This window comes from Medicago truncatula, chromosome 4 (assembly GCF_003473485.1).
Source record: "Medicago truncatula cultivar Jemalong A17 chromosome 4, MtrunA17r5.0-ANR, whole genome shotgun sequence".
NCBI classification, from domain to species: Eukaryota; Viridiplantae; Streptophyta; class Magnoliopsida; order Fabales; family Fabaceae; genus Medicago; species Medicago truncatula.
Genome location: NC_053045.1, coordinates 28,865,153 through 28,892,073, shown reverse-complemented (window position 1 = coordinate 28,892,073; position 26,921 = coordinate 28,865,153). Strand labels below are relative to the sequence as shown.

The 26,921-nt window shown below is 33.6% G+C and overlaps 2 protein-coding genes across 4 annotated transcripts; one reads left to right on the top strand and one right to left on the bottom strand.

Moving 5' to 3' along the window:
• The first annotated feature begins 8,207 nt into the window (after positions 1-8,207).
• LOC25492361 (uncharacterized) lies at positions 8,208-15,552 on the top strand. Of its 3 annotated transcripts, XR_003011490.2 has the most exons (10): positions 8,208-8,363; positions 8,804-8,928; positions 9,031-9,916; positions 10,234-10,352; positions 13,249-14,100; positions 14,188-14,458; positions 14,579-14,744; positions 14,833-14,938; positions 15,026-15,218; positions 15,393-15,552. XR_003011490.2 is itself a non-coding variant. In XM_024782172.2 (9 exons), the coding sequence occupies exons 3-9, from the start codon at positions 9,092-9,094 to the stop codon at positions 15,141-15,143; spliced, it is 2,457 nt and encodes an 818-aa protein (XP_024637940.1). In that variant the 5' UTR covers positions 8,208-8,363; positions 8,804-8,928; positions 9,031-9,091; the 3' UTR covers positions 15,144-15,552. The 3 variants fall into 3 exon arrangements, 2 of the variants coding, with proteins under 2 accessions (XP_024637940.1, XP_013455913.1); XM_024782172.2 differs by having other exon boundaries at positions 15,026-15,552; XM_013600459.3 differs by lacking the exon at positions 8,208-8,363 and adding an exon at positions 8,480-8,663 and having other exon boundaries at positions 15,026-15,552.
• A 3,498-nt stretch (positions 15,553-19,050) lies between these two features.
• On the bottom strand, positions 19,051-19,638 carry LOC25492360 (RING-H2 finger protein ATL39). Its single transcript, XM_013600458.2, has one exon. The coding sequence runs from the start codon at positions 19,636-19,638 to the stop codon at positions 19,051-19,053; it is 588 nt and encodes a 195-aa protein (XP_013455912.1).
• Positions 19,639-26,921: the final 7,283 nt, after the last annotated feature.

Sequence of the window (26,921 nt, the reverse complement as noted above, 5' to 3'; positions counted from 1 at the left end):
TCGTATGTACTTCTAGCGCCATCCAACCCAACAATATTTCCACCTAGTTATAAATTTCACTCACTATACTTTGTTGGATTGTTAGTTTATAGCCTATAGTTTCTATGGTTGTTTAAGCCTAAAATATTCTAAATTTTGTTATTAGTTGTACTCGTTCTAAGTACAAAAGTACCGACCCTCCTTCCATGACGGTGAGAGGAGGAGTATCTCGCCGACAGCGAATGGGTAAGGTTGGGAATTTTGATGATAGCTCGATAGGGAGGAACCCTGATCCTGCGTATTTTTTTAATCAGAGCTTACGTAGTTCTCTTTGGGCGTTGTAAAGTGGGGATGAAGAAGTTATTGAATGAGAGGCATGAAGCCTCTTATTTATAGTGTGGTCATATGAGGTAGTGGATGAAGGAATGGGTAGTTGGTGGACAGGAGTGGCAAGTTAGTAAGGATGAGGTGTCCCACTACGTCACCTCTCCAAACCGAGTCAAAGACTCATATGTTTCATGTGCAGACTTAGTCAAAGACTCGTGTGTTTTTCACGTGATCGCAATATGTTGGCATTAATTACTATAACGGTACATTAGTCCAGAACAATACATCCACCATTCAAATTACAAGTGAACCAATGTTGAAATAGCCGAATGAGAATCAATCGGAGAAAAAACAACGAAAAATATTGAAGCAAAAATAACTGAAGATGAGTTATCTGAATTCTTTTTCAATTTCAAAGGATCTTATGACGAACGTTATAATTAAAATGAGCTTTAATTCAAAAGCCCATTTTATATTTCCAGCTAACAAATAATAAACGCGGCTAAGATTAGGTAGCATGATATTTGTAATAAAAAAAAAAGTAACAGGGTCGGTCCTAGGGCCAAGCAGCCCAAACTAGGGTTTTATGCCTCAAAATAATGGGCCAAAAAAGGTTTAAAAAAATTAATTTAGTTATAAATATATGATATGACAACTTAGTTACGTATATTTCTCTAGTTGAGTTGATAGAGATGGATGTCTCATATCCTTCTTGTCTTATGTCTCAACAACCAATGAAAATTAGTTACATAAGTAAATTTGCAAGTTCTTTTGTTATAAGTCAAGAGCAAAATGACATAAAATGTCAGTGCTCATATATATTATTAAAAAAAAAAGGAAAAAAGGAATATAAAAATATTGGGGGGACATAAACCTAATTTAGTGAATCCCACAAAGTATAGGTCAACCGTACGAAAAAATGAAAACAACACCAGTGGATGTCTAAAATGCGGTGTATGGACCAACCATCAACACAGAACGAGTCCAAAAACCAACAACTCCTTGCAACAGCAACAAGTCTAACGTCTCTTTTGAGGCAAACAGTCCAACATCAAACTGGTAGATTGATGAGGGCTTTGATACTATCCGAATTCAATTAAAAAATGATTGAGACGGATTGAAGATCACAATAGAATGGTGTATGAGTCGACCGCCAACACGGACGCATTCCCGCACCAACAACCACCTCTCCAATAAAACATAGCAAGCATCAAAGCCCTTCTGAGCACAACAAACTCAAACCAACTTAAGAATCCACAACCAGATGATTCATCACAGTGCGACTAGTCCTTGAGCAATAGAACCAATTACGTGGTGGTTGTAACGCCCACTTTCGTTTAATTATTTATTTAATCGAGTTTAAGCAATTATATTATATTTTTATAATATATGTGTGAGTTTTGTTGAATTAAGATGATTTAAGTTGATTTGGATAATTTGATGTGTTTTGATGATTTGATAAGATTATGAGACTTATTTTATGGTTAAATAAAATAAGATTTGATAAGAAAATAAAAATATGAAAAATATTTAGTTGAGGGCTGTTTTGATATTTTAGATAGTTTTGGGGGAGAAAGTGAGATAAGATAAGTAATTAAGAGGAGATATAAAAGAGATAGACCTAGTTTAGAAAAAAATATTGTTGTACGTACGTTTTTGGAGAAAAGGGAGAAAAAGCTAAGAGAAGAGAGAACCAAGAGAAGGGCTGCGATTTTCTTCATACAAGGTAAGGGTGAGACTAATAATTAAGTAATGTTAGTTGTTGTAATTCTGATGATTAATTGACAAAGTTAGGATTGATTTAGAAAAGTTTTGGAATTAGGTCAAAACCCTAAAAATTGATGATCAAACGGTAAAACTGTGTTAGATTGATGTAAAGACCGTCCTATAACCTTAGAATATGTTTAGGATGAATTCTGGGATTGAAATTAGGCTTAGAACCATGTTAGATGATGATTTTCGTGTAGAAAGTGCATTTTGCCTGAGCCGAAATTCATCGCTCGCCATAGCGAGCTATGAATCTCACCTCGCGAGGGATGACCTTCATCGCTCGCCACGCGAGCCTTTCCCCTTCGCCTCGCGAGTCTTTTTGGTACAGCTCGCCACGGCGAACAACCTTACTCGCCATAGCGAGTATGACCAGAGAGCATGTTGATTTTCGAGTTTTTGACTTTTGAGTTGAACCCTAGATGCCTTTGAGTACCTTTAGGTACCTACTAATGATTAGGGAACGAATGGGAATGAGAATGAACCTGGAACAACCTTAGTTGGAAAGTTGGCTTGTACTCGCCATGGCGAGCAGATGCTCTCGCCTCGCGAGCACTTCCAGAATTGAGAGTTTTAGTGCATTGTGAGACCTGAGTCGTTGGGATTGGTTAGAAAGGAGCTTTAGGTACTTAGTGTGACCTATTAAAGATAATGAACATGAACTGTGAAGCTTTATGAATTGTTAAATGATTATGAAGTGAATTATGGATTGAATTATACTTACTTGAATTGTTGTTGAATGATCAAGAAACTATTGAGAATGATTTGTTATTTAACTTGATGTGATTTGATTATGCTGCAATTGTTATTTAACTAAGTTGCGTGATTATGAATAAGTTGATGATGAACTCCAAATTATTGGAAGTATAAGTGATAAGTCGATTAAGGTGTTTTGTTGTTAGAGTCCATGCATTAGCATTCATTGAGCTTTGTCCTCACCATGATTAGGAGCTTTGTCCTCCGCACGATTAAAGTATATTAATACTTATAATGACGATTGGTACCACATGCATATAAGTGTCTGAGTTGCATTGTCGCATTGTCAAGGTTTAAAAGTTTTTATGTTATTGATGAAGATTGAAGTTGTGATTATGTGATACTTGTTTATCAAAGATGCAAAGTTGATTAAGACTGATTATGATGTTAGTTATGATTTTTGAATTATAATGATTAATGTTATTGTATTATGAAATCTCACCCCTTCTGCTTGAAAATGTTGCTCTTCGTATGAGTAACTTGCAGGTGATCGTGCTTAAGTGTGCAGTTTGCTGTTGTGAGTGGCCTTGCCTCACTGTGTCGTCTAGGTCGCTCTGATACGTAACGGGAGGGGGTTATATGTTATGCATGCTTCATTCTCTTACGTGACTATTATGTTATTTTTATAATATTATGGATTATGATTTGAAATATTTTGATGGGGCCTGCGTGCCAAAAACAATTTATGGTTTATGAAATAATTTCCGCTGCAATGTTTAAGATATTTGGTTAAATTGTTATTTAACTATTATTGGATTATGTTAAATGTGATATCCCGTTTGTTTATGCTGTTTACTCTGATAAATGTTTAAGAAATTTTCATATTGGGAAAACGGGGTGTTACAGTGGTAGCAACCCAAAAGCCTTGAAAACTGCAGATCTCAACAAATATGGACATAACCAAAGATCGGATGCAAGAAACAACCACCAACCATATGTTACACAGACGCACATTGTCGCCTCATGAAAGCAACAACATTGTCGTTATGAAACGACAAACAAGAACTGCTTGTGCTTTTCAACAGATCGACGCTAGCACACATCAACAACGACGTTGCTGACAAAGGACAAAACATATCCTGCGATCTGACAAGATTTAAAGAACAATCCAAACAGAACAAAACCATCCTTGCCATGACAGCGACACAAAACTACTGTCACAACCGTGTGAACCAGCAACCAACACAGATCTGAGGCAGTAGTGAGCTACCCCAGTGGTGGTGACGCGACCTTGAAAGCCGATCGCACCACCACAGATTCAAAATTACATCACAAAAGTCTTGTTTGGATTGAGGGTGGAGAGGGTTGGTTGTTTGGAGGTAGTGATGACTGTTTGAGATCTGAGAGAGAAGAAATCGTTAAGAGAGAACGCACAAATTTTTATGTTTTCAAAAATATGGAATGCAAGTGAAGTATAAATTAATTTGTGAATATCACTTGTAAATTTATTCCAGTGGCTAGAACTTATTGATTGTTGAATAAGTTACTCATAATGCTTCAAAGGCAACCTAGATCTTACCTTTATGAAACACTTTAAATTTAATCAACTAATTTGTATTAGAACTAAATTTATCAAATACTTCAATTTCAATTAACTAATTTATATAAGTTATAATTTATCCATTATTATCAATAAACAAGGGAGAATTTTCATAATAGAGTTGTAATTGCTCGTTATGGGGAGGACGGGGGTCACATATGTTATGGTGGAGGTACGAGTTCTGTGTGGTGGCAGAATTTCAACAGGATTCGTGAGAGTGTTGGAGTATGAGTCGGGAGTTGGTTGGTTGATAGTATTAGGTGCAAGGTGGGTGTTGGGTTTAGTACTTTGTTTTGGAAGGATTCATGGGTGGAGTGAGTTCACTTTAATTAGTGTTGGGTTTAGTAGTTTGTTTGAGTTATCTAAGAATAAGTTAGCAACGGTAGCAGAGATGTGGTCCTTAGGTTAGGGATGAATTGTGAGGCATGGAAGTGGCGGAGGAGACTGCATGCTTGTGAGGAAGATAAGGTATGTGAATGTATTGCATTGTTATCATCTATTGTTTTGTAGGTTGATGTGGAGGATATGTGGGTTTGAAGGTTAGATCGGGAAAAAGGTTATTCGTCGAGCAATGCTTATAATTACTTTACAACGATGGAAATCAACAATTCTATGGAAGACAATAACATTCTTTGGCTAAAAGTGGTTCCTCTCAAAGTTTCTAGTTTTGTTTGGCAATTTCTTCTGAATCGTCTCCCTACCAAAGATAACTTGCATATGAGGGGGTTCTTAGTTATAATGATCACACATGCACGTGAGGGTGCAGTATGAATTAAGACATGGATAATTTATTTTTCAAATGTGATTCTTTTGGAAGATTTTGGTCAATGGTTGCTAATTGGTTAGGCTTTGAAACAATGTCTCTCAACTATCTTTTTGACCACCGAGTGCATTTAGGTGGGTTAGAATGCTTTTCAAAGCATATTCATTTGATTTTGAGTATTATTTGGATTTCGACAGTTTGGACAATTTAGAAAGAAATAAATGTGAGAATTTTTCAGCATAGGAGGAGCAATTGAAAAATTTCATAGACAAAATTAAGCTAATACTTTTTGCTGGCTCAAATTGAAATACATTACATTCGATTTTTTATTACCACTTTTAGAGGCTTAATCCACATCATTGCTTTTCGATTGTTACATAAGCTTGTTTCTTTCGTTGTCATGTGACTTTATAAACTCTGGTTAAGTCTTCTTTAACACAACTTATGATAAATATTATCAAATAAAAATATTGAATAGAATACTAAACAATCAACTAAAATCTATATAATTATTAAAGTTGCATGATTCAAACAATTACAAGAAGGTCATATTTCATGATCCTAGCCTAGAGAGGTTTAGTTACTCATGATGTCTAAACTCTAAACACATATTAAACTATATGAATAAATGAACATAAGAAAAGAATCACCAAAGATGATTCCATGCTCCATATCGCTTAGAAACGCTATATACCGTACTTTTGTCATTTTCTGCTCGTCAAAAGATGTTTTTCTACTTACCTAGGGGTTTGGTATTTATAGGCCTCCATTTCCAAAGATATTAGGGAAAGTTAGCCTACGGCGTGAGCATAAACCTCACGACGCAAGCCATAACAAGGTCAATTCTGTTACTTTTCCTTTAGAAGCTCACGACACGAGCCACTGCAAACCTGATTCTGCCAATTTCTATCTAAACTTGCGTAAGTTGCACTTTTTTCGTTGGAATTGGACTTTGGTGTCGTTATGAAAGTTGTAGATATTGATGTTAGATTTCCAAATCCATTGATCCCACTCCATTTTGATACCTAAAACTCCAAAACAATTAAAATACCTCACAGAGGTCATGTAAACAAATCAACACGCTTTACTTGTGTTTTTTGCTCTTTTCTCCCACTTCTCTTCATCAAACGTCTGTAACGACTATACCCTAAGAATAAAGATGGTAAACACTTTAATAAGCATATTACTGTCACATAGTTGTCTGGTTTAGGTGATTTTGACATGTTTCAAGACATCTTTTCTTCCTTCTTTTGTCCTTTCATGACTTTTGAACGATTTCTCTACCAAACTCGATTAAAATGATTATCAACTACCTAGTTTTACTCTAACCTGACACTAAAAGATGACAAAAAATCGTATCTAATTTCTTGTCATCATCTATTACTAAATATTTTGGACATAAATGCATGACATTTATCTCTATTTATGTCACTACTTTAAAATATTTGTGCATTTTCTTTCACTTTCACGTGTACGGTATACTATTCGAGTATTAACAGGACCTCCGAATTATTGGAGACGACCCTGATACGAATGTCCTAACGGACATTGGAATCCAGAGATAAATAATGATTTTTTGAGGGTGCTTGAAAATACAAACAAGTTGGACACTTACAAAGATTCAGTAAACTTGTATAACAATTAACAAAAGATTCCCATTAAATTGCCCAAAGCTGGTTGGTAAATTTCCTTATCGATGAAACTGCTGGGGAAATAAAATATTCCAAATACGTCGCCGTTTGGAGTTTGGTTTGGGTTACTTAATAAAATCTTTCACCAATTTAATTTCGAAAATATGTGGTGATTTTCCCTTAAGAGAAGACACGTGCCACATGTAAAAAAAAATAATAATAGTGTACCAACTTGCTTCATTTTTTTTTGGTGGTGTACTAGCTTGCTTTAATTCCCTAAAAAAAACTTACTTCGATGAAAAATGATAAATATGTCCCCAGAAAAATAATAAACATTCTTTTATATTAGCGTTCCATCCGTTTACTCTTTATATTATGCCAATATATTATAAAAATACCAATATTAGTTTTTTAAATAATTTTGATTAAAATTATTTCAACTTTGTTTAAAATTATGGATATAAATAATAAATATTTTGCACTTTTATATATTGTAATAAACTTTTTTTTTGTTGATGAATGTAATAAATCATATTTATATTTTTCAATGCTACTAACAATATAACAAATTACTCCTTAAGAAAAACAATATAACAAATTACTCAAAAAAATAATATAACTTTTTTTTACAACACTAACAAAATAAAAAATTTCCTTCAAATAAAAAACATTTTTTTCCTAAAAAAAACAAAATAACATTTTTATATTCAAAGTTTAAGGGTATAATCGAGAATGAAAATATCTACCTAAAACCGAATATAGATCTTTTAGCTATTTTGTAATCTTTGGGTGTGTTTGGTTTGCAAAACAGCAAGTACTGAACAGAACAGTACAAGATAGAACAGTACAACACAAGGCAGAACAACACAGGACAAATTTTTTATGGCATTGAGTAATTTTTTGTTTTATATGATTTTTGAGGGACAAAATGCTATTTTGGTATTTTAGACAACTTGTACGTGGGACAAAAAGTTGTGATGTGGTTTGGTGAGGGACAAAAATATGAGTTTTTGTCCTGTCTCTTGCCTCCAGTTTGTCCTGTACCTGAAACAGTTTTACAAATCAAACACTGGATAACTAAAGTTGTTCTGTCCTATCCTTCATTTTTTAACAAATCAAACGCACTTGTGTTTGTTTCCCCTTATATTATTGTGACTTTGTGTATATTTTGTGATCTTCTCGAATATGCTCTTCTAGAAATATGACCATCATTGAAATTATATTTTAGCGTGTTCAAAAATAATATATATATATAGTAGTACTGATAGGTTTTTAATATTTTTACCAAATTTTATTACATTTACAATTTTGACTAATTTTTTTATTGACATTGACTAATTTTTGTTTGAAAAGAATTGATGAAGACTTTGTTTTGACAAATAAATACTAATTTATTGACAGAAATTTCCATGCAGACGTGTCAACCTTCATTCATTTATTATTTCTAAACGCCGCTCTTTCTCCGTTCCCTCTCTCTCTCTCTCTCTCTGCTTCCAATTTTTTCTCTCATTTTCGTTGTCATTATATTCTCTCTTTTTCTCTTCTTCCTTCACTTCTAGGGTTACGTTTTCTTTACTTCAAATACAAACTCTTCACTGTGGTACGTTCCTTTTTACACTTTCACGTTACGATTCATATTCCTTTACACGCGCGCTCGCTTAAAAACTTGCATTCTTCTCTTTCTGTTCTACAATGTGAATTTGAACTCTCTGAATTCATAATCTTAATTTTATTCATTTATTTATTCAATTTCAATTTCACGTGTCTGTGTGCATTTTTTGTTGTATTTTTCTGAGTGAAATGGTGAGAAATGATTATTGGACATGGATTCGAAATGAAGAACTTCACCACGATGAGCCTAATGGCTGTGATTTTCTAAAACTGGATTGTGGAATCTGAGGTTGAAATTTGGAATGGAAATTTTATGATTTTTTTTTTCATAATTTTTAGTTTAGTATATGAATTAAACAAAAAAAGTAATAATAATTTGTTAATGTGGATTATTATTCCTTATGTTAATCATTTATTTTTGGAATGCAGGATGAGGTATAGTTGGCAGTAGTGTTGAATCTTTAAAAGGAAAACTCGAAAGCTTGTGATTATTTTCCTTACAAGGATGATTTGCGGCGGGAAAGAGAGTAATGCAATTAACAAAAGTGGTGGAGGTTGAATTGAATCTAATATTAAGATCTGTTTTTGATTCAGTCAAAAAAAGAGAAGATTTGTTTCTGATTTTGTTTTGTTGCTTTGCTTTTTATTTAATGCAGATTTTAATCCATATATGGGTTGAAGAGATCTGTGTGTTTGGTAGTGAAGTGAAATATTGAAATGGCGATTGCTGGTTTGCATAGTGTGTCTGTGCTCGACTCGTCTTTTTTGAGGGATTCGCAGTCTCAGGCGTCGAGAAGGAGGGGAGATGGGAGAAGTGGAGGCAACCGGTCGTCTTCGCTTTTGCAAATGTGGCGGGAGATTGAGGATGAACATGCTGTGAGTCAAGTTCAAGGAAGAGCTGGTGAAGTAGTACTTGAACGAAGGAATAATGGGTCGATTGCGGATGTTTCGTTAGAAAATGCACCTGATAGCCCAGAGATCGGAGATAGGCGTGGTTTAGAAGATGTTGTTTTGCGTGAGAGTGAGTCGGATACATGGTCGCAGTCGCAAAGTCAGAACGAATCACATGATGATAATGAGGATTTAAACAATTCTAGCTGTGAAAACTCGTCTGTTTTCGGAGAAGTTGAAAGGGAAAGAGTGCGGCGAGTTTTCAGGGAATGGATGAATAGTGGATCAAACGTTTCCCGAAGAAGTGAAAGTCCTAGGGGAGAATGGCTTGGAGAAACCGAACAGGAAAGGGTGAGAGTTATAAGGGAATGGGTACAAACGAGCAGCGAGCAGAGAAGTGTTTCTTCTAGGGATAACAGGGAGCAGCCACATGCTGAAATTGGTACACAAATTGAACGTGTGCGTGATGGATTTGTCGCTAACCACAGTGAGGGACAAAATGAGTATACACGGAGGAGTATGCGTAAATTACGTGGCAGACAGGTTATGCTTGATATGCTTAAGAAGGCTGAGAGGGAAAGGCAGAGAGAAATTCACGAGTTGCTGGACCATCAGGCTGTATCACGTTTTCCCCATCGCAATCGCATTCAGGTTTGTCCAATAAGTGATTAATTTCTATTTTAGTACATTACTTCATTTTCATATACCATCTGTTTATTATCTTACATACGGTGGTAGAGCTTTTGTTCCTGTTAATTGGGTAAAATACACATCAGTCGTGTAAGACAGTACTTGTAAGCAAGCACTTTGTTCTTATACTGAATGTCAAGGTGGAAAACCTAGGTAATGCGAAACAGACTTTCTGTAAATGCCACTCCAGTAAAACCTAGTTTATTGAAAATTTATAACTTGACTTATATCCCGAGCTTTGTACTAAATTTGATGAACATCCGTCAAAATGTTTGCAGGCATTGCTTAGAGGCAGGTTTTTGAGAAATGATAGATCTGTTGATCATAACAGGTCCACATCTGTAGCAGAAAGTGAATTAGGCTTATTGAGGCAAAGACAAACTGTATCAGGTCTAAGGTATGCGTATTTTCATGCTATCATTGTTTATGAAAACCATTTAACTATTTATTATAGTCTGAAATCTTTTAGATCTCTCTATTTCACCTCGTCCCCTTATTGTTTATGAAACTTTTTTTTCGGTATAATTTTGTTGTCTTTATGATACATTGTGTGTGCAGGATTTCTCTTTAAGTTTATTCATGAATCGGTTAACTGAAGAAAATTGAACTGAACTGAACTCAAATATAGTACAAAGTAACTGAACTGAACAATTTTTAATTCACCCCTAACTTAACTGAATAGATTCTTTTGTTCGGTGCAGCAGTTAATTCCAATTTTTTAACCGAACTCCTATGGTCAGTGGTGGAGCTTGGTCGGAAGATTTTAGGGGACTAACTAAATATATAAGCAATATATATAGAGTATTGCATTAGAATTACATTATTTGTTTGCTGGTGTAGTGGTTACTTTTGCTGTGAGTTTAAACTTAGCAAATTGGTCCTCGTGAGCTTAGCTCAGTTGGTAGGGACAATGCATAATATATGCAAGGTCCGGGGTTCAAACCCCGGTCACCACCAAAAAAAACTTAACAAATTGGGTTTCGACCATCGCGTTCCACATTTTTGCCAAGAAATAGAAAAAAAGGCTTCAAAAGGATTCGATCCCTAAACCAATACGTTGCAAAAGCAATGGCTTACCACTACACCAGCATGCAGTATATGTTAATAACGCGCACAACATATATACATAAACACAACTTGATACGTCAAAACTTTTATAGTACCTAGTTTTTTCTAAAATAAAACAAATGGGGTGGCCATGGCCACCCTCTCTCCTAACTAAGATCCACCACTGCCCAAGGCATATGCTGAACTGAGCTGTTCCTGTCTTATGAAGCAAAAAGAGAACACGACATTGTTCGATGAAACTAAATATCACCCAAATCAAACAATTGAAGCCAAAAGAGGAAACAGAAAAATCAAACAATCAAAATTGAATGTCAGAAAATTACAAAGATGCTGTTTTATTTATTGTGAATCCCAATTTTTATCCACAGTTGTCGAACCAAGCTATTGTGTTATATTTATCGTGAATCCTAATTTTTTATACACGATCGTCGAACCAAGCTCAGAAAGGTAACTGTTAGCTGATAACATTAGTTGTCAATTGAACATTTGAAGTAGAATTTGGGCACTTGCTATGTTGTCGATAGCGCGATATAGTGTAGTGTGGCGGTGCTGCCCTCCACTGCCATCTACTAGTCTCGCAAAGCGTTGAGAGTAGCAACAATAGCAGTGACTATTAGCGGTTGAAAAGCAGTGCCATTGCGGCGCAATCCTGCTACTGTAGTGTGGTTTGATGGCTGCTATTGCAATTTTGGGGGAAAAATTCTCCAAAACCCTAATTTTTTTTTTTTTGTTTTATTAAACTTGTTGAGGGTATAGTAGTACTTTTGCATCCTTTGAGTTACCTAATATTGTAACCGTGTTTAATTGTGGCCGCTCTATGTTCTTCGAGTTTGAGTTCTGCCATTAGATTGCCTTGCTCTCAATCGAGTTCTTCTCTATTTCATCTTCTGCCGTCGTTCTATTCTCCTTCCTTTCTGTTTCTGTTCGAGTTCTTCCTGCTTGGTTCGTTTTTGTTTTCGTTCTTCTCCTTCTTTTCTGTTTCTGTTTCTGTTTCTGTTCGTGTTTCGTTTTCTGAGGTGGACACAGATGTGGAAGCATGATTTTGATTAATTGCTTGTCATTTTGTTTACTTTTAGAACTTGCTTATGTCTTTTTCTGATGGGATGTCATTTTGAGTACTTTTAGAACTTGATTTTGATGGAATGTTATTTTTATTACATTTAGAACTTGATTTTGTTGTGATTTCAGTTGTTTTACATTTAGATCTTATTTTGATGGGAAATGACAGTTGATTATGTTTATTAAGTTTGATTTTCCCTTTAATTTTGTGTATTTTTCTGTTTTTGAGTTTTTATGTATGCTGTTGGAATTTATGTTCCCTTTATACATGGATTTTAGTCTTCACAATAGGGGTCATCCTGCAATCCGCTATACCGCTATAACATTTTTGGGGTTCGGCACTACGCCCCACTCTCTGAGATTGACAACATAGGGATCTTACTATGAAGTATAGAGATAAGGTAGCATACAAGATTGATGTGTACGAGAGAAAAAACCAATATCATGAAAGGGAAGGAGATGCAACAGTTGGAATTAGGAGATATGGGGCTTTGGGCTTGTAGGTGAAGTGTGAGAGTGAGAGAAAGGCGAGTGAAATTCAAGAAGCTAAGAGAGATGAAAGTGTCCAAATTGAAGAATGTCGGTTCAGTTCACTACAGTTCACCAACCTATTTTCCAAAAAAGTTCAGTTACTGAACTGTGCTTTAAAAATGCTTGTTCAGTCCAGGAACTGATATAAAAAGTTAGGCTATTAAAATGGGTGCCGTTCAGTTCACTGTGCAGGACGATTGTTTTCAGTTTTTTTTTTAACAATCATATTCTTCTTGTCTGTGTCCACATGCTCATTTTCTAGGGTCTTTTTAGTAGAAATGTCAAATCCAGCTGAAAAAAAAAAGGAATGATTCATGTCAAGTTTGTTTTATGCTGTTTGACACTTTGACTTGGGATTCACGAATGTGCCTTACAAGAATGGCCTTTTTGTTGGGAAAAGACATATTGGCAGTTTAATGAAACTGGTTTGAGGGTGATTTTGAAATTAGTAACTTCTGTAAAAAAATTCCCACTGCATTCAGATGGAGCAAAATAAGCTATGCACAATGAGAAAATGTTCTTATGTTGCTATTGCACTTAAAGCTACTAATTGTTCTGATTTGATGTGTTTATAATTTTGACCACTCCATTTATACTTGTTTTGTGTCAATGACATTAGCTCTTTGTTTGAACAGGGAAGGATTCTTCTCCAGAATGGACAGTACTGGTTGCAGCCAAGCAACCAGCAACCTATCTGATACCTCGTCAAACATTGATATTGATTTTAATACAAATGAACAAACTGGAGAAAGCAGTTCATGTATGTTCATTGAACCCACTAACGTCAGAGATAATAGGGTTGGGATATCTGGTGACCACTGTCTAGAAGGAATTACATCTGAGAGTTTAGATTGTCAAGAATCTACTGCCCATGTAGAAGGAAATCAGTTGCAGTGCTTGCAAATTGAGTCAGTAGATAGGCATTCATCATTCAGTGATGGGTGTGAAAGAAGAGATTACACTGGGCAAAATGTTGAGGTGGTGGCAATCAGAGATAGAGAGCATAATAATAATCAGGTATCCAGCGAGGTACATAATGAGCAATCTGAGCTGGGTGATATAAGTAACGGTGAAAACAATTCATCAAATCAAAGTGATTATACGGAGAGCAATGTTGTTGATGATGTGAATGGATCTGGTGCTCTAGAAGAGCAGCTGGAACAAATTGTTGAAAATGAAGGAAGTGGCTGGCATCAGAGTAACACTGAATGGAGAAATAGCACCGATGAAAATGTGGATGATAATCAGCTCAGAAATACAGCAAATGAGTGGCCTGAAAACAGTTGGGTCAACGAGGATGTAGAAAACCCTCATCTGCAAGAAGCTTCTGAAGTTTGGCAAGAAGATAGTGGCTTCCAAGAGGCCGTGGAAAATTGGTTAGGAGGACCTTCTGACCAAGAAACTGCTCCAAGTAGTAGAGTTCATAGTTATTATTTTCCTGATGATGACAATGTACACAATGTTGAACTCAGGGAACTTCATAGTAGGTATGTAAAATCAAAAGATGAGCTTGTTCAACTATCATTTTAAAATTAAAGATGTATCCAGAATAAATGGTTCTGTTTATCTTGCAGGAGACGTGTGTCTAATCTCCTTGGAAGTAGTTTCCGTGCGAGTCTTGACCAGTTGATACAATCATATGTTGAAAGACAAGGTCACGCTAACATGGAGTGGGATCCAGAAGAAGCAGCCCCTTCTGCTAACCTTGAGCAGCAGAGTCAAGATCAGATTGTTGATCAGGAGGGTACTGTTAATAGTCCACTTGACTTGCCCTCTTTGCCTACACCTCCTACTCCACCTCTTTGGGATCAGCATCCTCATGGTGATAACTGGTCGCACAATGATGTAAATAATCTGCTTCTAGTAACTATGCGTTATTTTCCTTTGGTGACTTTTAACATTCTAGTAATGTGAAAAGGGATTTTTATTTGGTATTTGATTATCATCCACACTTTCTTCTGGCAGGATTTGGAAATTATTAATGACTTGAGACTTGACATGGCTAGATTACAGCAAAGGATGAATACTATGCAGAGGATGCTTGAGGCATGTATGGATATGCAGCTTGAGCTGCAACGCTCAATAAAACAAGAAGTTTCTGCAGCACTAAATCGATCAGCTGGTTCATCAGGTTTGCGATTTCTTTACCCTTCATCAGGTCCGCATTTTATCTTTTCAAGAGAAATAAATTTTGACAAACCAAGGTAAATTTATCCCAGGAATACGTGAATGCGATTCACTAGATGACAATTCTAAATGGGAATGTGTGAGAAAAGGACTTTGCTGTATTTGCTGCGAAAGCAATATTGATTCTTTATTGTACAGGTACTATCCATTTTCAGTTTGAAATGTCTGTAGCCAGTTTGCACCTGATTATTATAATCACCGACTACCATTGTGCTTTTGTTGTAGATGTGGCCATTTGTGCACATGTTCAGGATGTGCCAATGAGTTGCTTCAAAGTAGAAGGAATTGCCCAATGTGTCACGCCCCTGTGTTGGAGGTGATACGTACTTATTCTATACTATAATATTGACTTTACAATAAAGGTCATACTTAACAATATACAGGATTCTAACAAGTTATATCGCCTGGACATCTCCAGGTACTTTTTTCTTTTTGTTTTTTTATTTTGTTTTGTGATTACTGTATTTATGTCAAGTACTCCAAAGGAACACATGATGGCATTTTTTTGGGCCATAGTTCTGACATGAATAAAAATTGTATGTTTTTTATTTTAGTTTCAAGTCACACATCTTTTGTTTGATGTCGAGGACAGATCCTGTCCTTTTTTATTTTAGGTGGCTGGATAGTGTTTCGTATACTTATAAATCAACCAACCTGTCTCATTATGTAATTGTATTCTTGTTCTGACGTGTCGAGACTCATGTTTGGATTGCACACTGCATATATCAAAATCAAAATGGTTTGCCACTGAAGTGGATTGCTTGCCTGACTGCTATGGTCTCTATCACCAGCTAATTTGTCATGTAACTTACATGTTCTATATAGTTTATGCTGGTTTGTTTATGGAAGTGTTCTTTGAATTATGATAGAGGTAACTTGAAACAACAGCATATTACAACAGCTGAATTTTGAAATTTTGTTAACTTTTTTTTAAAAAATAATTTGCATGGTTGGGTGGGCAACATTGACATCTCCTTTTACACCAAGTTTTCCATTTTTATCACCCCCACATAACTATTTGCGGAAACTATTTTTCTTTGGCTGTTGGTTTTTGGAGTATGACCCCATAACATCCAAATGATGGCTTTGGGTAAAAGGAATGATATAGAAAAAGAAGTAACTATATAGCTGCATAAAAATAATGGAAAACATAATGGTGAGTAATAGTTTGATGCAACGATTTAACCTTGTTCAATTATTTTTGTTTAATTGTGTTTTTCAATCCTTTTTGTTACACTCCAATTTTAAAATGATTACTGGTTTTGGAGTATGACCCCATAACATCCAATCAATTGCGTTGGGTAAAGGAAAGATATAAAAAACAAAGTTACCATATAGCTGCATAAAGAAAAAGAAAGATCTATGCTGCATGGAACTCCTAAAATGTAGAAGTATCTGATACTACCGCGCGTACGGTACTCTTATCGTGCGTACCGATCCGTATCCATTTTTTGTCTGGTTCATTTGCGGTGGTGGATACACCATAAACATGTAGGCGGTCGGACCCAATCCGTTCCCATTTCCATATTTTGATTTTTTTTTTCCGTTCAATTCTCTTGTTTTTGATGAAAATATTTCCTATGGACAAAAAAAGTAAATCTCTGCAACAATGTGGTTAAACACATTGTCAAAACACAAATACAATTCTTTATCGTAATTGAATTGTTTACTCAACATATAACATGTTTTTTCAACAACAAAAATAGTATCTTACAACTTTTTTTTTAATATTTTATATATTAAGATGCATGTTATGTGAAATGCTTAATTGTACGAAGCCAAATAACTCATGAAACTCACGATTGACCCCACTTTGCTTAATTTTTTTTTCCCGGTAAAGCATATTCTTAAAACAATAACAAAAGGTTGAAATATATTTTGCACATCAAGTAAGCTCGACTTGCAAAGAAGAAGTTAATAAAGTTTAAAATGTGGTTTTTTTTTTCTTTCCTTTTTCTTTCTTAAATCAGTATTTAGAGTTTTATTTCTCAAAATAAATGTTCGGCCTTTCACTTTATTGTAATCTCAGATTCTCACTCCCCCATTTTCACTAAAATTTTAAGATCCTTCCGGAATATCTCCAACCTCTCCTCTCTTATTAGACATCCTCCAAACTCAATTATATTCTATTGATCCCCCTCCTTCTTCTATGCACATAGCCAAGCTCACTCTTCCTCCAATTCTACTCTAAACTATATTTGACCGTGCTACATTTTGAGTTTATAGTTTATAATGTCATATGACGACAAAAAAAAATTATTTGGTAACAATTTTTTCTCATGAGCATACAATTTATTTTTACTAGCTTACAACTTATTTAATAAATTGATTCAATTGATTTATAGTTTAAAGTTTATAGCTTGTCATTTTTCTCTCAATTTTACCCCTATTATCTTACTTTAAAAAAACTTGATACTCCCTCTATTACAAAATTTGAAACTGAATACAACATTTTTTTTGACTCACTTTTGCTTTCATTTTGTAAGAGAGCTAAATATATATATTTTCTTATGTTAGTTCAAATTTATACCAAACATTTCAAATTTAATCAGTTCGTGTATCCACTTACTTACAAGCCACAAACTTATCATCCCCTATAAGTTTATTGGGTGGTGCTATATAGGGGGAATTAAGGGTGAGTATGGTTCGGTTTTTAAAGAAAATTGAATCAAACCGTTTGAGCTTTACGAGGAACCGAATCGAACTAAAATTATGGTTCGGTTAACCGTTTTGTTGTCTATGAATCGAACCAAACTGAACCTAAAATAATATTTTGAACCAAAATGTATTTTCTTATCCTTTTGAGAACCAAATTATTTTTTTTCTTTTTCATAAATTGGAATTGTGTGACAAGTGTTGAGAATTTTTTTTATTCTCAAAAATATATTAAGACTTTTTATTAATTCTATTTAAATTACCGTCTCTTGTTCCATTTTTGGCGTTGGAGATGGATACCATGGCATACGAGATTGCTTAAAAGTGTGCAAAAATGATCAGAAACAAAAGGCACTCTAAGCTTTTCACATTGAAACTGGATAAAAATGATGAGAAACTAGAGGGAGAAAAACCGGTTGGAAACAAATCATTCTCAAAATAAATATAAAATAAGTCATACTTGAGACACAATATAACAGGAGATAGAGAGTGAGGGATGAACATCAACGAATTAGGAATTTAGTGCTTCTCCAAATGCAACTACCTAATTTGAGTTGCATAATTTTTTTTGGGCCCTAAATTATCACATGAGATATAAGACATTCCCTCCGTCCCTATATCTAAACACCCATTTGATTTTATTTTTGATCCTAAATGTAAATCTCTTTTTAAATTACTAGATACATTTATTATTTTTTTCCTAAACATACCTCTAACTAATACTCCCTCCGTTTCAAAATATAAGTAAAAATCACTTTTTAGGTATATTTTGAAACGGATGGAGTACTACTAACCTACCTTGAAATATGAAAACTCAAATTTAATACATATACAAATAAAAGATAATTATGTAATATTAACACACAAAATAGACATATTAATTGCACTACCAACTTTTCTTAAGAAATGTAGAAAAAAAAACAAAGAAGACTTACATACAGGGTTTTTTAGTCCAAAATGGTAGTTGCTCAGTTTTGTTTTAATTAGACCTAGAGATGAGATGTAAGCAAATCGTAGTAATTCGCATCTGCATCAGCCACAAAGAGCAATACTCAGTGGGTGGCACCGCGAGCTGAATGGTGTCAACTGCCACTATACTATTTACCCATCTTATCGAAATTGATTGAAAGGTTCTTGCCATACACAATTGAAATATTATTAACGGTTCTCAGATTTTAATATTTGTATGAAAATTGAAACAAATATGACCAAAATGATGCGGCTCCCCCGATGCAGTCGTAAGTGGTACAACTGCGCTATGGAGACCATCACAATATATTTTGTCAAAGGATTCGAACCCTAACTCTACATATAACAGACATTGTCCTGTCAACTAAACTATGTTCAAGGGACGAGGCAACCGCATTTTAAAACCATGCTCTGGTTTAACTAGAAAAGAATGAAACTGTAATGACACTTATGAATTGATGATAGCTCAGAGCCTCGAAAGTGTTTGCTCTCTCTATATTTAACATGCAACACTTCTTTGTTGAGTTGTTCTTTCTTGAGGCTAAAATAATGCCAAAAACTCAATCTTGTAACTTGTACACACAACACTAGCTAGTAACCTAGTACTAATCTCAACCATGCTTTCCCTACCCCACTTCTCCATCTCCTTCATTCTCAACCGTTGATCTTCCCACATGCTCATCCACATTCCCACCACCGCCACAAACGACAATAACACACCTGCAGATAGGGCATGTCACGTGCGCAGAAAGCCACGTGTCAATACACTCCGCATGAAACACGTGCTTACAATATGGAATCATCTTCACCTCCTCGCAAACTTCAAACTCCTCCAAACATATCACACAGTCTGGTTGCTTAACATCTTCCTTATACTCACACATCGGCAGAGACTTCACCGCGGCAGAATCCAAACCCTGCCGCAGTGAATATCTACGCCGGCGTCGGAAGGAAAGTTCGCGAAATGATAAGAGGATGAAGGCAAGGAAGAAAAGGGTGGAGAAGAGGAGGAGGAAGATGTAGGCTATGTTGGAAGAGAATATTGGATGGGATGGTAATTGTAATTGTAGAGGGGGTGTAAAAGTTTTTGATGGGGGTGTGATTGAAATGGACGGTGAAGATGCGTTTGGTTGGATTTGAGGAAAAGGTGATATGGATGTTGAGATTGGAACATCCTCGTTGAGTAGGAGCAACCTGCGGTTGTAGATTTCCATGTTTTTTATTTGTTTGTAGCAAATAAACTAGAAAGAGGAATTTTTTCTATGAGTGGACAATGAAGGATGATTCATATACTATTATTTTGTAACAAATGAGAATAAGGAAAAGATTTTGGAGATAATTAGGTTAAGAAGAAGAAGAAGAAGAAATAGTTACGGTGATTTGAGGTGTGTGGGGCACCGTTTATTAATCGGTGAATGAGTAAGATACTCTGGAGTTTACAGGAATGTCAGGTGGTTTTTCTAAGGGAAATGGATAAGCTTGTTGGAAAAAGTATATGCATTTATGAATGAATATTACCAGCAATAAATTCACTTTCCAATACCCTCGATTAACACGAGTTTCACTGAATATTTATGAGACCTATTTCTACAAGCATAGTGCATCACTAGTGAGTAGTGACAATACTCAGGGTTGTCAAAAGCGCCCGCTTTGACCCGCATCGCGTCCGCTTTTGCCCGCAATTGCGCCCGCTTCATCCGCTTTCTCCAAACGCTCCGCGTTAGAGCGCTGTGTCGCGCTTTGTTGTTTTTGGCCGCTCCGCGCCGCGTTCGGCTGCTATTGACAACAGAGACAATACTTAGGCCTCTTTAACCATTGAGTTTAGGATTGATGCTTTTTGAAAATAAATAAGTTGGATGTTGGGGGGTTTAAACCCCAACTCCTATATATAATAATGTACTCCCTCCGTTCCTGAATAAGTGATCTATTTGACCATTTCACACAGATTAAGAAAAGTGTAAAGATGAAAGAAAGAGAGTGATACTTTTACTGAGCTGCCTTGTCATTATTTTGAAACTTTTTCACTTTTAAGTAATGATTATTTTCTTTGTTCCACTACAAACTTTAACATGGGGACCACAAAAAGTATTTATAAGGGATAAATCTGTCAAATTTTACTTAGAAATCTGAGAAGATCAAGTATTATGGGACAAATATTTTTTACAAATAGATCATTTATTCAGGGACGGAGAGAGTATGTTGTTGTTAACTAAACTATGCTCATAAGTCACAATCCATGTTCTTGTCAATTGAATTTTCTACATCCGATGAGTTATAATTGCACATCGAACCCCAAATGATTTAATCAAAGATTCAAACCTTTTGTCATTATTAATTGCTTGGTGAATTGTGTATATTTTAATCAATTAAAAAATGTTTAATATAAAAGTGCGAATTAAAAAGTGGAACTTTTTGAGGAATCCTTTTAGTGCATATGCAATGAAAACTTGATGACGTAGGTATTCCAAATTTCCTAGTACGATTCTTACTGAAAATACTCCTTTGGTTTTTTATTTTTCTAGGATCCTTTTGTTTTTTTATGATAAATATTAACTTGTGCTCTTATGACATATCTTAAGGATTACATTAATAAAAATTATTTGTTGAAAATTGTGTTAATTTATTGCTCAAAATGTTTAATACTACCTCCGTTCCTAATTATAGAACCCTTTTGAAAAAATAATGGAAATTAAGATAATGAATATTTGTATTAAATATGTTTGTAATTGCTATTGTTTTTACAACTTTATCCTTTAAGAGAGATAATTGGTTTATGTTTTCAACATGTTATTTATTGCTGATTGAAGAAAAATATGTATAATAAATAGGGGCATGCATATAAAGAAATAATTAATGTAGTTGGAAATAACAAAGGAGTCTTATAAAAAGGGACAAAAAATTTCTCAAAAGGGTCTTTTTTTTTTTAACAAGCAAAAATGAGATATATTACCACGGACACCGTAATTGTTACATCACAAGATGTGCCAAAGCAATCATGAAAATGTCAAGGTCCAAATAAAATTACAACCAAATTAGTCAATACCCAAACATAACAGCGGGTTCGACCACCAATTCTGAGTACCAAAGCTAAACACAACATTTATGAGCTTTTAACCACCACAAAGAAGATGATATAACCTTATCTAGCATTTGTGGCAAAGAGCTTTGTCTATTTCTAAAAATCATGTCATTCCGTTCATTCCACAACACCGAAACACAAAGTAACCAAATCAAGTGAAAAAAGATCGTTGCCCTCTCGAACAACCTACATAATTAATAAATTGCAACAAATGATCTGAAGTTGATTGAGAGTCGACCCCGACCACTCCTAGCCATGCTCGCACCAATGGCCATAAGGCGCTAAAAGTTGGACACACCAGGGTCTTATAATTAGGGACTGAGGTAGTATAAATCTTTTTTCAATAAATTCTTACCATTAAAGGAATGAAATTACTCCCTCCGTTCCAAATTATATGTCGCTTTATGAGAAAAAATTTGTCCCAAATTATATGTCGCTTTACAATATCAATGCAACATTAATGTTACTTTTCCTATTATAACCTTAATTATTTATTACTCTATCTTCTTTCAATTATTTCATTTATCTTTTCCATATTATTTATTAAGGACAATTTTGTAAAACAACTCATAATATTTCATTTCCTCACAATATTAATTGCATTTCTTAATACATCCTCCGGTCACTATTATAAGCAAAAATTCATTTTCTAGGTTCATTCATTAAATGTTGTATGTGGTCTATATTTAAGTTACATACAACATTTAATGAATGAACCTAAAATATGAATTTTTGCTTATAATAGTGACCGGAGGGTATATATGTGCCCAAAATATCATACAATTTAGAAAGATAGAGTAATATTTAACATGTACCACAAGGGCACAAATTAACATAACCATTCTTTTATATACTTTTGAATTTGCAAAACTTATCAACAAAATTCATAAAAAAATTATAAAACAACAAAATGACAATTCCTCCTCTTTTGGGAAAGTGTCTATCACGAAAATTGTTCCAATTTGATGACCACCGACATTATCACCTACTAACAAAAAGACAGGAATTAAAGCGTTCTGCATTTATTTGTACAGATAATAATCGGTTATATTGTTAAAATTTTATCAATTGAAATCAAAACCTTATAGTATACTCCCTCCGTATTTTAATATAAGTAAAATTGACTTTTTAGATTCATTCATTTAATGATGTATGTGGTTTATAATATGAACAACATACATCATTAAATGAATGAACCTAAAAAGTCAATTTTGCTTATATTAAAATACAGAGGGAGTATGAACGTTATTATGAAAAGAGAAATGTAACAAGTATCCTTATGACATTGTTTAGTGATTTTAAATGGTAAAATTTTGTCAAAGTTTATGAAATCAATGTATTGAAAATTGAAGTTTTTGACTTTTTAAAAAATAATTTTTTTATTAAAAATCCTTAAAGAGTGCCTTTAGGACACTCGTTAACAAAACTCTCGTAAAAATCATATTCAACTCGTGTTTTTTTATTTCCTTGTGAATTCATGAAGAATTCAACATCCCTACATCCTAGAAGAATTGCATAAGGTGAGGACTACGTTACCCTCTCTTGTTTAGAGGTAATTTACCCTCTCATGATATCAACCAATCAAAATGTAATATACATAAGTAACATTAAATGTCAAATAAATGAGTAGATTTTTTCTAAAAATGAAAGAGTTAATCTTAATTTTTTTTTTTTTTAAATAGAGTTAATCTTAATCATAAGGTAACTTTTAATACTTTTAATTTTTATTTAATTTTTTTTTTGAAACAACAAATGATTTAATTTTTTTTTATATTAAGGTGTTCAATCTTAATTAATTTACACTACAAGACTTATAACAAATAAAATTTTACATCAAATTTCTTTCATCTAGATGTCCTTAAATTCATTATTTACATTCATAAAATTTCTTCCATTCCAGAACCCCGAACGTGAGAACAAAAACATCTCCTTCTTTCAAATTTCTTCTTCTTTATTCTTCCATATTGATCCATTTTTGTTTCTTTTTCATTCTTTTTCTCATTTTGATTGTTCAATTTTGTCGTTTTAAATTGCCGCAATTTCCAATTATCGTGAGAATTGTCATTGTTTCTAGAACCGCGTCAGGTATCGTGACTTATTTTTTTTATTTAAGTAGCCAACCTAATAAAAGAACAAAAGCCTCATCACATAACCATTTCAGCACCAGCCAAAAAAATGCTAGCAAACTCCCACAATATCACAGCGGCAACACCTGCTAGCAGCCCTCAAAGTACAACGGATGATTTACTCAATTTTTATAATTAACTACCTCACAACCAAGAAAAATCAAATCAAAAAGAAAAATCAAATCATCATACCTGACGTTGTACTGGAAATAACGGCAATTCTCACGATATTTGAAATCATGACGATTATCTCACGAAAATTGAAAAATGCAGCAGTTGGAAATGACAAAATTGAACAATCAAAATGGGAGGAATAAATTTTATGAATATAACTGATAAATTTAAGGACATTCAGATGAAAGAAATTTGATGTGAAATTTTAATTGTTCTAAGCCGGTCGTGTAGTGCAAATTAATTAAGATTGAACACCTAAATATAATTAAAGCAATATTACATTATGGATCCTTTATCTTATTTATTTGTAACACTTTGGTCCTGTAGTGCAAATTAATTAAGATTGAACACCTAAATACATAATTTTATTTTTAAAAATATATTTTTATTAAAACTGAAAAAAAATCCAAAAATATGATGAAGATGTTCATCATCTTCATCTTCTTCATTTGAATCTTCATCATCTTCTTTAAATAAAATAAAAAAATCTACTAAGATATATCTCCAAATATCGTGAATTAATGTTATATTCACCCCAAATATTATTTGAAACAGAAAAATCAAAACCTTAATTTCACAAATGTTGCAAGACGGATGGTGGATGCTTAGTCACTGGCGGAAGGGTTAGGTTTTACGAAAGTTAAGATTCTTCTGGAAACAACAAAATTGATGTGCAAAGCTGCTATCAATTTTGGGGTTATTTTTATGTCGGACTTCAATATTGAGTTAGAAAATAATAATAATAATATATAGCGTGACAATTTATATAACTAATTTTATTTATTATTTTGTTTTTTTTGTGATGAAACTAAATCTCTTTTTCTGTAGGGGTTTATTTTTTGTGTTTAAAAGAAGATTTGAGGTGAATATAACATTAATTCATGATATTTGGAGATATGTTTGTGTAGAAATTTTTTTGATTCAATGAAGATGATGAAGATTCAAAGAAAGAAGATGAAGATGATGAACATCTTCATCATATTTCTGGATTTGTTTCATTTTTAATAAAAAGATATTTTAAAAAATAAAATTATGTATTTTTTTTAATAAAAAAAAATGAGAAAAAGCATGTATATGTGCTTTTATAAGAGATAAAAGATCTAAGCGGAAAAAAATAAAGATAAATGACCCAAGTGTAACAAATAAATAAGACAAATGATCTCTAATATAATCATGTCTATAATTAAATAAAAATTAAAAGTATTAAAAGTTACCTTATGATTATAATTGATTCTTTTTTTAGAAAAAAATTGACTCATTTATGACATTTAATGTTGTCAATATATATTACATTTTGATTGGTTGATATCATGAGAGGGTAATCTAGAAAAAACCATTGCATAAAGATCTAAAGTTAGGTAAGTACTCATTGATTACATAAAGACATTAAAAATGAATAACCAACTAAATTTATATAAGAAAAATGTTAACGAGTGCTTCCATAACATTCTTTAAGCACCTAAGTATTAGATTTTATAAAAGTTTGTTCATTTATTGCATTGAAAATTGAAGTCTTTATTTATTTTAAATAATTTCTTCATTAGGAATACTTAAAAGAGTATTTCAGAAGCACTTATTAACAAGACTCTTTATATAATTATTTAAAGTTGCATTAACAATTAATTACACTGAATGTCCTCGTTCATAACATATTCTAGGGAGGATTTAGCTCCTCATGATTCATAAACATGTATAATATTATATATGAATAAAAGAACATGATAAAAGGATCACCAGTTGATGATTCCTTGGCTCCCAAGTGACTTTGGTTGCTTCCTTCCTCCAGATATCGTGCTTCTGCTTTATTGTGCTCGTCAAAAGGTGTTTTTTCTATTGACCTGAGGGGTCAATATTTATAGGCGTCCATTTCCTAAAGTTTTGGGGAAATTGGTTCACGATGCGGCCGATAGATGGCAATGCAAGCTAGGCTTTGAGCTCATTCTCTTTTGACTTAATCACTTTATCTCGCGATGCGTGGCTCATAGCCTGCGATGTTAGATAGACAGTAGCAATCATAAAGGATTCCCTTCATTCTCGCGATGCGAGACTCATGGCCCATGATGCAAGTTAGATAGTAGCTGCTCCTTGTTTCATTTCTTCTCATCAGAACGTCCGTAAAGACTATGCCCCAAGTTTAAACAATGATAAACTTATAAAAGGCATAACATGATCACAAAGTTATCTAGTTCATGTGGATTTTCAAGGCATCAAGGTTTCTTCCCGTTTTCGTGTTTTGCATGACTTTTCAATGAATTCTATACAAAAATGAATGTATCAATACAAGTCATCTCTGTTTCGATACAATAAAGTTTTGTATCCGATACCCACACAAATTGTTTTGATACATAGCATGTTTTTCTCAAAAACAATTTTTTGAAAAATCTTGTGAACTTAAATCTTGTTTCGATACAAACATGGAGAAATCTCAATTTTCAGAAAACAAAGTTTGTTATTTTTTCTAATTAAACTTTCCTATTTTTACTCATTACAAAAATCACTTATAAAAGGAACATTTATTCATTTCTTCAAAACAAGAAACACACACTTTTTCACATTCTCTTTCAATCTCTCTGCAATCATTCTCTAAGATAACAATTATATACATGGGTATTGATATTCAATTGTAAAAATAAATATTCAATTTAGGATTTGAGTTACTCCCTCGGATCATATTTATAAGTAAAAAATAATTTTTTAGGTACATCCAATAATTAATGTATTTAATACATAAATGTGATCAGATACATTAATTATTCAATGTACTTAAAAAGTCATTTTTTATTTATAAATGTGATTGGAGAAAGTATGTAAATTGAGTTGATTGGTTTGTTAGTTTATAGATGCAAGCTTTTTACAGAAAATAGGTTGAGGACCATGGTTTGCTTGCTACAAATACGATTTTAGAAATATAAAATAGTTATTTAAAATATTTTGCTCAATTTTTAAAATAGACAAATTATAACATGGTTTCGATTTAAGTATACTTCTAATGCCGCATCAATCAATTAGCGTCTCCGTCCCTAAATATAAGAGGCTTTTGCCAAAATTACGGAGATTAAGAAAGTTGGTTGCAGTATTAAATTTGTATATAATTACTATTATTTTTACAATTTTATCC

What these genes read in the sequence shown, in the direction of transcription:
- LOC25492361 (XM_024782172.2), top strand. Translation starts at nt 9,092, where the DNA reads ATGGCGATTGCTGGTTTGCATAGTGTGTCTGTGCTCGACTCGTCTTTT. An exon ending in CAAACTGTATCAGGTCTAAG is followed by an intron (nt 10,353 to 13,248) that starts GTATGCGTATTT and finishes TTGTTTGAACAG; the next exon opens with GGAAGGATTCTTCTCCAGAA. An exon ending in CTCAGGGAACTTCATAGTAG is followed by an intron (nt 14,101 to 14,187) that starts GTATGTAAAATC and finishes TTTATCTTGCAG; the next exon opens with GAGACGTGTGTCTAATCTCC.
- LOC25492360 (XM_013600458.2), bottom strand. Translation starts at nt 19,638, where the DNA reads ATGGAAATCTACAACCGCAGGTTGCTCCTACTCAACGAGGATGTTCCA.